Raw genomic sequence first — 10,568 nt, 5'->3', positions numbered from 1 at the left:
ACGTGAACGGATGAACTTTTACTGTGATAAACCGAAACCATATGTAGGTCAATGTGGATTTCCTGTTCTTTAGTGTCTGACAAAAAGCTATTATTTAACCTTAACCTTCACTAACCTTTTTTTAAGTACAGCCGATAAATAAACAACACATAGTGCAAGATTACAAGACAATACATCACTAAAATATTTATGCCCACATGTTCGTACTGTAAATCTGCACATTCTTACTGAGAGCTCTGAACCAACATTTTCAAATTCTAAAACAACTATAACACTGATATGCTAGGAGAGGAGAGAGTGCAGTACCAACACATGTTGGCCCACATTGTCAATCTCCTCCCTTTAGTCTTTACAGTTTTCCCTATTCATCCCTGCAGCTTAAAACAAAGAGTTAACAGGCAACCCGCTCCCCCTCCTCCCACCCATCTCATCAGTGTTCCAAAGCATGCTAGCCCATGAGGAGCCAGCATCCCCCTCGTCCAATGGCAGGGCTTGGAGGTGATGTCATGCTGTAAGGCTGGCAGTGGTGCTGATGCTGCTGAGCTGTGTGTGGAAACAGAAGCACATCGAGAGAGGAGCCCTAACGACAAGCATCAGAGGGGGGTAAGTCAGAGGGATAAAATGTCTGGGGCTATATTTGCTTTATTTCCTGTTATTCCTGTTTTATGAGTGGTTCCCTCTCCCGTGATTGCAATTCAGCTCTCGTTTGCATGTTGCTGGGTGCTTGCAGCACAAAAAAGGAACAAAAATTCTTGTTTTTGCAGACTTTTGCTGAAGTTCTATTGAATGTTTTGGGTACAGCTGTTCTGCTGTTGACTGCTAGTTATTGATGCACGCTCTGCAGATGCAGACGCATTATCCTCGGGATTCAGGATAGTATTGTTTCAAAAATGGGCTAAAGCACAGTGTGGCATTGTTTCAAAGAGCCGAGCCGTGTGCACTTGGAACGTATTGTGCTGAAACAGCGCACCTTACAAATTGGTTGCATATTTTTGAGAAGATGCATAGCTTCAGACTGTAGGTTTTCTTCAGGTTGTGAGAAAGTTCACTAAATCAAGTCGCTTGATGCTCGTGGTCAGGTGACGGTAAACACCGCTGAGACAAGGGGGACGCAGCTGTGGAACATGACGACACGCTTGCATTGAGAAGGACAGCACAAAAATAATTCTAATCATATTATCGTATTTATACTATTATTCTATTAATGTATGGATATTACGTAACGTACATCAAGGGTAAAAAGAGAGCAAAATTTTAAGAGAAGTGCCTTCTTCAGATGAGAGATTATCGATCTGAAAATTTCTGCATGATATGAGTTGATTTGGGGGTCTGGGTGTCAGTAGAATTTTATTGGGGTGCAGAGGATGCAACACTGTTTCAGAGAATTGTCCTCTCTCTCTCTCTCTCCCTCCCTCTCTCCTCTCTCTCTCTCTCTCTCTCTCTCTCTATGCACATGCTGTGCTGGGCCAGACTGCCCGAACACTTGTGATTACCCAGTGAGACAGGTGCAGTGAAGACACTGTGTACTTCCATCACGCTGCTCCGCTTCACGGCTGAACTGGCTGTAAATGAGCCTGTCTCCCTGAAGCTGAAGGACGTCCAACCTGCTCTGTGGTCTGTAACCAGGCCTAATTATGGACAGGTCCAATCTTTTTGGGAAAGGTCCAGTCGCATTCCTAGAGCTCGAAAACCTTAACCATTTGATCACAGTGGACTATCGAGACCAAAGGCGCTGGTCTCTCTCACAACCATGGATTTGGCGAGGGGAGATATCTGAATCATTTTGAGACACCTTGGAGGTATCTAAAACGCTGGTGGTCCTGATCCATAATTGGAGCAGGAATCGATGCAGCAGGCAAGGTGCGCTTTTCAGGAGCGGCCCAGTTGCCTATCTTCCTGCTCGGCCATAGGCAATAAACTCAAACAAAGACACTCACCTATCCCTACCTTCCCAGCTGCTCAATCTCTGCTCTTGGTGGAAACCTGCCTCCCCCTGTGTAGGCCATAGGTCATACTGGGTTATTTTTCCCAGAATTTAAGTTAAAATTTCCCTTGCTAACAAGCAAATCAGTGCTAATTCAAAATATGATATTTTTCAGGACAAGGTTAGCAAAATACTAGCTTTATTGTTTGGCTTCAGGAAACTAGTAATATGCAGAGAAGTTATCGTGAAAAATAAGAAGCAGTAATCAGACTCTTGATTTAAAAAAATTTACGTGATATGGAACAATATGATATGGATAATGGAACATGTTTTGACCTGTGGTGCTCAGGCCCATTCTTATTACATTTTGTTCTAGCCTATATTCAGTTCAGTTGCATGTTTCATCATTAATTTCAAATGAAATATTTGAATAGGTGTTTACTTTCTCTGGGTCAAATGTTGGATGAAATATTCAGAATTTAAAAAAAAAACAGAATATATGCACAAGGTCATTATTGAAATTTAAAGAGAAGACAAATTGTATATTACTTGGACAGGAATATTCATGGACTTTTCAGTCAAAGTACTGACTCATTGTTTTCTGAAAGGAAAGTAAGCCCACTACAGTATGCCAAAACCTGGAACAAACAGTCATTTCAGCATTATGAAATGAGAGCAATGTGAGAGGAAATAAGAGAGGCAGAGCATTGATTAGGATTTTTCTTTGTTCTAAAAATACCATCAAAGGCAAACTGAAACCAGCATTTCAGGGAAAAATTGTGATCTTCTGAAAATGATTTCTGTTTTATTCTGTATTTCATTTTCATCTTACAATGTAAAAGCCTACTATAAAATCCTAAAGAGTCCCTACCAAATTTCTTTATTCAAAGAAAATGTTGATTTCACGACCGGTACCAAAATAAGGCCTTGTCTCTTCATTATTTTTTCACTGCCTATGGTATGGTGTAACCTTCACATAATCACCATTTCTTAAGAGAATGGGGACCAGTTTATCTGGTGATCTCATATTGTGGCGCTGTGTGCTTTTCTGCTGGGTCTAATGGGAATGGTTCACTATGAAGTCATTGCTCTGTTGCATTGTTCAGGAGAGACCATCATTACAGACATAGTCTAATTTTATTGCAGAAGACTCCTTCGGGCCCTCCAGGCCCAGAATGTTCTGCATGGGAGGGCCACGGTGAACACAACATGGGTCTTGTCCCACATGCGGGGCAGTGTATGCGGGCGTAACATGCATAGGACAAATGTGGGGGATGTAGGAATGGAAGCTCTTTGTGGGGGCACTGGAATAGGCACTGTCTGTGGAGGTGTGTGCTGGGCGAGGTGTGAGGGTATTGTTAAGGGCGTTATGTATCAGCATGAGTACAGATGTTTTATGTGTGGGTGTTATAAGGGCTGCTAGGTGTCAGTGTGAGGACCAGAGTGCTGTGTGTGGGTATTATTAGCAATATTATGTGCCGTTGTCAGGGCTGTGTGTGGGGGTGGGACGGAGATGGTTCAGAACGTGGGTGGAATCATTTCCATTCACAAGGACTGTGAGTCTCACCAATTCATTTCCCAGTTCTTTAAATTATTTTCGGTATCAATCAAAGCAATAACAACTGTCGATATAAATAATGCTATCAATAGATTACCACATCATGTGCCACCATGCAATGGCCACAGGTGTGAGGATCAAAGTTGCTGACTATGATCAAAGCACTTTTCCCACTGTTCCTTTCCTCCTGAAATTATCACCACCCTGAACATTCATTATTATTCTCATGAGCAGCTGCACAAATAACATTAACAGGAACAAGCTAGCAAATTAGCAGTTGTGCCTAGTTCAAACAGGGCTGCTCCTGAAAGCTTTTCCCCTGTTAACGTCTAGCTCCCTTTCTGTTCTCGCCAGCAGATATTTATGGAACCATTTCTGGCCAGATGGCGGTGGAGAATAATTTATCAAAAGCCCCCAAATCCCGCATCCTAAAATAAACTGAAACTGCCCTGGGACGATGGATTTCTCATTGAAAAGTCATTTCAGAGGGGTCAAAAGCAATGGCACTTTCTAGAATGTCTTTTCAGTGCCATTTAAGCAACAGCAACTTGCAGTGTGCAGGTTTTAAAAGCAGTATACTTGAAACACAGTTTAATGTGTCACAAATACTTTCAAAAATTGTGCTTGAAAGATGTGATTGGGCAAGGTGGCTAGGTTAAGTAAGAATATGGCTGATAAACAGTTTAGAGAATTTTCTGGATCTTATAGAGGGCTGGTCAGGGGATTCTAACATCCCTGTGTCTGTCTGTCTCCCTGTTCCCTGCAGGACCAGCACTGTTACAGTCTCTGCAGATTCCCTGGTGTTTGAACTGAAACGCGTGTGGCAGAATGACTCTGGCAGGTAATTGGGTGCCGTTTTACCATTGAATATGCTTATGTGTGCACTTGTGTATGACTGTGTGTGCTTACCCATGTTGTGAGTGTGTGCATTTGCCCACATGTCTGTATATGCATGTGTGTGTGCTTCTGTGTGCATGTTGGTCATAGTGTGTGTGTGTGCATATGTGTGAGTATGTGTATGCACGGGCATGTAGGTCTGTGTGCATGTGCCTGTGATCATATGTGTGTGACCACTTGTGTTTAATTTCACAATGAGTGAAACAGAGATGTGCTGTGAACGTGTGGGAATGCAGCTACACAGTGATGAACTGCAAGTTGTTAGCTCAACGGCACCCTCTGCGGTCTCCCACAGCATACAAGGAGAAGATGAAAGAGCTCCCCCTAGTGTCCTTATTCTGTTCCTGCTTGCTGACTGAGCCTCAGGAAAAACCCACGTACAAAGCAGAAGGTAAAGAAAAATATATAATAAATAAATACTCTCAAAGGATAAAACTGTTTATTCATAAATGACCAATGAATGGGCACAAGGCTCTATGTTTGATTACAGTGTAGCTGTTATGTTTTCTAGAAATGACCAAGCTGCCTTTGTGTGAGAAAGCTTCACACATGAAGCTTCATGCACTTGCCTGTTGAACTCTCCTCCACGCAGATGCAGTTGACCTGAATTGGTGCCGTATGAAGGACATGGAGGTGATCGAGCTGAACAAACGGGCGTCGGGCCAGGCGTTCGAGGTGATCCTGCGGCCGCCCTCCTTCGACAGCATGCCCGAGCTGAGCACCGCCATGCCTCGACGCCGGGACCCGTCTCTGGAGGACATCCAGAAGAAGCTGGAGGCGGCAGAGGAACGAAGAAAGGTGAGGAGGACGAGGGTGAAGAAGGTCCACAGCTCAAACTCAACGTGCTGTTATACCTTACTAAAAAATATCATGGATCATGGATGAAAAAAATCAATGGACATTGGTTCTGACTTACATTCAGGCATGTGGGTAGTCACCTGTGTACAAAGGGGTTGGTTTCCTTCCATCTTTAGTCACTGTCACTCTCAAAATTTATTTCAGAATAAACTGAAGAATTCCCATTTTTATTTAAAATGTTACCACAAAAACAAATACACTTACAGTACTACACTGAACATGAATGTACAGTGCACATGCTCATATACTTTATGTGTACATGTAAAAAACACCGCGCAACTCAACAATAAGAATCACTATAGTAATTTAATGTTACAAAGGGCAATGTAAAATGAACAGTTCAAAAACTGAATTACAACAGAATATTATTTCTCTCTCTTTTTCTTTCTCTCTCTCTGTCGTTCTCTGTCTCTCTCTCACACACACGCACTCCCCCTCATTCTCTCTCTTTCTCTCTCTCTGACACTCACAAGTGAATGAGTCATAATTGCTCTTCCCACACAGACACTTTGATCCACCGATTATTCTCCTAACGGCCCTTTCATTTATCACAGTTCAAGGCCTGGTTTCTGCCCACCTTTTAAACAGAAGCACTAATCATTGGCACTTTTCTCAGATATTCAGACAAAAAAATTACATAATATAAAAGGATCTACATTTTTAAATGGCCCTTTTTGCTATTACCTGAAATTATGTCATTGCATATTTAATGTGTAGTATATCTTCCATCATTTATCCAAGAAAGAGGACAGGTTGTTCTGTATTCAGTGTGTTCCAAGAGCACCACTTCCCTGTGTGATCTAAGATTTCCTAGCAACACTGCCTGTTGCTGCACACTAGTGATAAATGATTTAGAGGCAAAAGGCAGGCTAACTATTTTCTCGTTGAGCTCTATTTCAGAATTCACCTATAACACCTTTTTGTGCTCAATGGGTGTTGCGCAATATCTTAGCAGCCAATCCAAATCACTACTTGCTCCCGCAGAAATGTAGGACCTGCCATCTTTAGTAACTATTGCAATGGTAACCAGAAACAATCAGGACCTAAAGTGGGTTGAAATTTTCAAATAGTTTGGATCTGAAATATAAGCTAACATAGTGACAGAAGCACTTTCCTTGCGTGTAAGCAGTCAGTATTTCAACTTGGTGCACTCGGTGTCTCTCCATAGTGTCAGGAGGCTGAACTGCTGAAACACCTGGCGGAGAAGAGGGAACACGAGCGCGAGGTCATCCAAAAGGCCATCGAGGAGAACAACAACTTCATCAAGGCGGCGAAGGAGAGGCTACAGCAGAAGCTGCAGGCCAACAAGGAGAACCGGGAGGCGCACATCGCCGCCATGTTGGGGCGCCTGCAAGAGAAGGTACCCTCACCTTCTCTCATCTTTTTCCCTCCATTTCCTCTGCCTCCTCTCATTCCCTCATTTCCTGTCTTTTTTCCATGTGTCTCCTTCCCCTTTCATTTTAAATAACAATGCATTTAGCTTTTATTTTGGCCATTTTGGTAAAAAAAAAAAAAAAACAAAAAAAAACAAGTGTGTAGATCAAAAAATTGAAAAAAGATAATCTACACATTAACATTTTTCAATTATGATATGGCGAAAATTTCAAAGGTATTGGCGTACTGCATTATATGCACTACTCATTTCCCTTTTCTGACTATCTTTCTCTCACCCCTTTAATCCATTTCTTTCATGTCGTATGCATATTTGCTAGCACAGTAGCAGAAGAGCCCATTTCATTTTCACTTTTTGGCATTAGCTATTGAAATGAACCTGCATGAATATAACGGATTTCTGTTGTTGTTTTTGTCTTTCAGGACAAGCACACACATGAGGTAAGGAAATCCAGGGGCTGAGAGAGAACGTTCTGAGGGAGGGCATGGAAAGACCAGCCGTTTTTCTTCTGGTTTGGAAACAGAAAGCAAGGCCCAACCAGCCAGGCCAATCCAGGCAGTCACCAAAAAGGTTTCTCAGCCAGTGGTGATGTTTTTTATATTATTCAGACCAACCAAAGTAAGGACTCTGTGTTAAAACAGTGGACTTTATTCAAAAGCTTTGTGGAATTTAATCAAGTATATTTGTTTTGTTTAATTTTTTTGTTTAGTTCTTGTACAACATTATGACTTCCGCAAACACTGAAACTAACAAAGAGTGTTGTGGCTATTTATAGATATATAGATATTTTGTCTCTTCCTGTCTTCTGAAACATCATAAAATGTCTGCTAAAAGACTTCTATTCTAAGCATTAAGTGTTTCAGTGATCCAGCACCCCACTCCTCCCCAACAAGACACATACTGTTATAGCCTGCTGTGTAAATGTGTAAATAATGGTTGGTCATTTGATCTGTCTCTGTTCCAGGTCTCCTGAGGACTATTCAGAAGACATACTGAATGGACAAGACTCAACAAACGACTGACCATAGAGCTCAGTTTCTTTGTGGGGGAAAAAAGAGAAGACAATGACAATAATTAATATTATTGGAGAGAAAGACATGCTGGGATATACAGTGGCTGGTCATCCTGAGAGTGCCACTTACTGTATCGTCCAATGGGACGTCTGCAACGGGGACAAAAAAAACACACTACTAATTCCAAAAGAAGCTCTCTGTGTGTATTGCTCAAGTGCCAATAGTGCCCATAGTGTGACTGTTTGCATCTTCAGCGGAAGAAGGAAAATTTGACTTTCGGAGTGATTGAATGGGTGTTACATGGAGTGGGTTTTGCGTACGTGTGCGTTTGAACTCAGAAAAAGAATGCAGTCATTGCTTCGTTTTGATATCTTCTCTGGCTTTTTTATTTTTATTAAATAAATCAAAGTGCGAATGAGGCAAAGCCATTGTAAATAGTCTCCTGAGATTAATGGTGAGTGTAATCTAGTGCGCCTGTACAGAAATTGTAATATATATTTTAGATGCAAATCAAATAAAAAAAAAGAGTGCTGTATCACACTGCCACATGCGCTCGGGTCCATTCCATTTTTCACAGAACGTGGGGGGTAAAGGAAATGAGGCCCAATGCGTTAGCCGTGGTCTCATTGCACAGAAACGGTCAGCTTTTCAGCAAAGCCACGTGCTCAACAAGACCACAAACGCAAGCTTCAAAAACATCTGCGGGGCATTTTTAAACCACACACTAGCCCTCCTTGGTGAAGCAATGTGGGACAGTCAAGTTAGCAGTTTGTGAATTGTGGTTCTTCAACCTTTGCTATACAATGAACTATATAGCCTTTTAAATCATTTCTCATTCGGTAATTATATTCTTTGTCTATTTTAGCTTTATTCAGATTTTTTTAAATGTATAAAGCAATTATTTATTGCCCATTTTACACTTGTTGGTTTGGTTTCCAGGAAACCTAGCCTTAAACCTAGCTTATTGTCATCACTGCCATCTTCTGGTTGTCTTTATTTCTGCTTCAAGATTCCACACACAGGAGTACTGGTGTTGCTCCAGTCTATTGGTATAGTCTAGAAAATGGATGCAAAGAATGTCCTTACCCTGACCACTAGCTCAGTAAAAGCCTGGAGCACTAAAATTGCACCTGCAAGTTCATAGCTTAATTAGTAGAATTGAATAGAAGCACATAATCAGTAGGCACCTTCCTCCATTGGTGTTTTTATTAATCATTCAATAAATACATACAGAGCCAGAACAAATACTTTTAAAATAATTTTTTTAATAAATAGTGCAATAAATAGGTTAATAAATTAGTACAGAATTCTAGAATGAACAAACAAATAATTGAATTTAAAATATCATCAAAAAATCAACCCAAAAGATACAATCGCACAACAGACTGAAATGCAGGCAACGCTCCACGTCCATCTACTTCTGCTGCATTACATTTGGGCGGACGCAAGTGCAGCCCACTGAGATGGTCTCCGTCTCCAGTTTATAGGCGTAGCTCCTCCGGTCTACTTCTACCCTCCTCAGCACCAGGATCTGATGGAAGATGGGCTTGGACTCAAAATCCATGACCTCTCGGCCGCCAGCGTTGAGGCACCCTTTCAACAGGCACGTCACCTTGGCAATGTAAGGAGGGACGCGGTTTCTGTCATGGGTGTAGCTGGATGGAGGGAGAAAAAGTTCATCTATATATACTATTATCTATATGCAATAACAATGCCTCTCCATATTTTAAACCCAGCCCATCAACCTTCAAACATGTCCAACAAAGGAACTTTCAAGCCTAAGATGACGTAATAATATTCATTGAAATCACGGGTGCCTTTATTGCAAGCTTTAATCCATGAGACTGAGGAGAAGCTTACCTGATCGTCCAGGGAGACAGGGAGTTATTCCCGACCTGATGCAGAGGGACAGAGCTGGCCATGGAGTTGGGATCCAAGATCAGGTCCACCGTGTTCGTCTTGGCTTCTTTCACTCGGGACTGACCGTTAGATCGCCTCTGGATCTTTCTTCCTCGGTTCACTGACGTCCCCTCAGCTCCCATCAGCAGGACCACGGCTCCCAGCATGCATAGGACCTGCCGAACAGGAGTGAACCATTACTACCAGTTTCGAAGATCAAACGGATTGAAAGTGTCTGTACGGTACCAAACACACTCAAAAGCAAACAGTCCCGACACCGTTCAAGGTCCGGCAGTGTTTTAAGAGAGAATCCTACCACTTTGCTTTTGAATCACAGAACTCAATTGAATCAGTGCTCAGAAGAACGCGTGCTCTCCAAATTCTACTTGCATTGTAAAAAAACCATGCATGTCTTCTAGAGAACTAAACTTCACACTTTTCTCTTGACCCAGTTTAGCTGGCAATACCTGACTGAGCAGCTCATTCTTCAAAGCGGATGGCAAACAGTACTTACCATCAAAGTCTCAGTGTTGCGCATTGTCATATTTTCTGTGCTCTCCCTTTAGTGGCTAGTGTCTTTGCAACCGAGGTTTTGTGTTTGTGAGTGATTGTTGCACATTTATATAGAGATCGATGGATGCTTGTGGAGGGGGGGACTACTTCCTCTGAAGTTGCATCTCTCTTTGATGACGTGATAACAAAATGGCCTGCTCACAGATACGTAGAGGAAAGCGGGGGTTGCAAATCTTTGCCATTGCTCCGGCATCAATTTATTTGCAATGTTGTTGGCCGATTAGCACAGGCAAGGATAGCAGACTTCCGGTTTATCTTGTTTATTCGCACAAAAACAAGTTCATCAAACTACCATTTATGACATAAGGACATCATATTTGGGACTGATGTCTCAAAGTCTTAATTTTGTCTCAAAACGACAAATCAAACCTCTTTTCTTTTGTACCTGCATCGACTTTCATGCTTATAATTTATTATTTGATACCCATATCTTAGAATCACTGAGGAGAGTAT

The 10,568-nt window shown here is 41.9% G+C and overlaps 2 protein-coding genes across 2 annotated transcripts; one reads left to right on the top strand and one right to left on the bottom strand.

The window, feature by feature from the left end:
- The first annotated feature begins 204 nt into the window (after positions 1 to 204).
- stmn4l (stathmin-like 4, like) lies at positions 205 to 8,191 on the top strand. Its single transcript, XM_064331919.1, has 7 exons — positions 205 to 603; positions 4,249 to 4,323; positions 4,675 to 4,770; positions 4,972 to 5,177; positions 6,406 to 6,597; positions 7,053 to 7,070; positions 7,595 to 8,191. The coding sequence occupies exons 2-7, from the start codon at positions 4,311 to 4,313 to the stop codon at positions 7,601 to 7,603; spliced, it is 534 nt and encodes a 177-aa protein (XP_064187989.1). The 5' UTR covers positions 205 to 603; positions 4,249 to 4,310; the 3' UTR covers positions 7,604 to 8,191.
- Positions 8,192 to 8,882: 691 nt separating this feature from the next.
- Positions 8,883 to 10,292, bottom strand: il17a/f1 (interleukin 17a/f1). The gene is made up of 3 exons (XM_064331931.1): positions 10,057 to 10,292; positions 9,504 to 9,718; positions 8,883 to 9,298 (listed from the first exon to the last, which is right to left on the bottom strand). Exons 1-3 carry the CDS (start codon positions 10,084 to 10,086, stop codon positions 9,058 to 9,060), a joined length of 486 nt encoding a protein of 161 aa, XP_064188001.1. The 5' UTR covers positions 10,087 to 10,292; the 3' UTR covers positions 8,883 to 9,057.
- Between the last annotated feature and the right edge of the window lie 276 nt (positions 10,293 to 10,568).

The sequence above is a fragment of the Anguilla rostrata genome, chromosome 1, assembly GCF_018555375.3.
Source record: "Anguilla rostrata isolate EN2019 chromosome 1, ASM1855537v3, whole genome shotgun sequence".
Lineage (NCBI taxonomy): Eukaryota > Metazoa > Chordata > Actinopteri > Anguilliformes > Anguillidae > Anguilla > Anguilla rostrata.
This window is presented reverse-complemented; position numbering and strand designations above follow the sequence as displayed.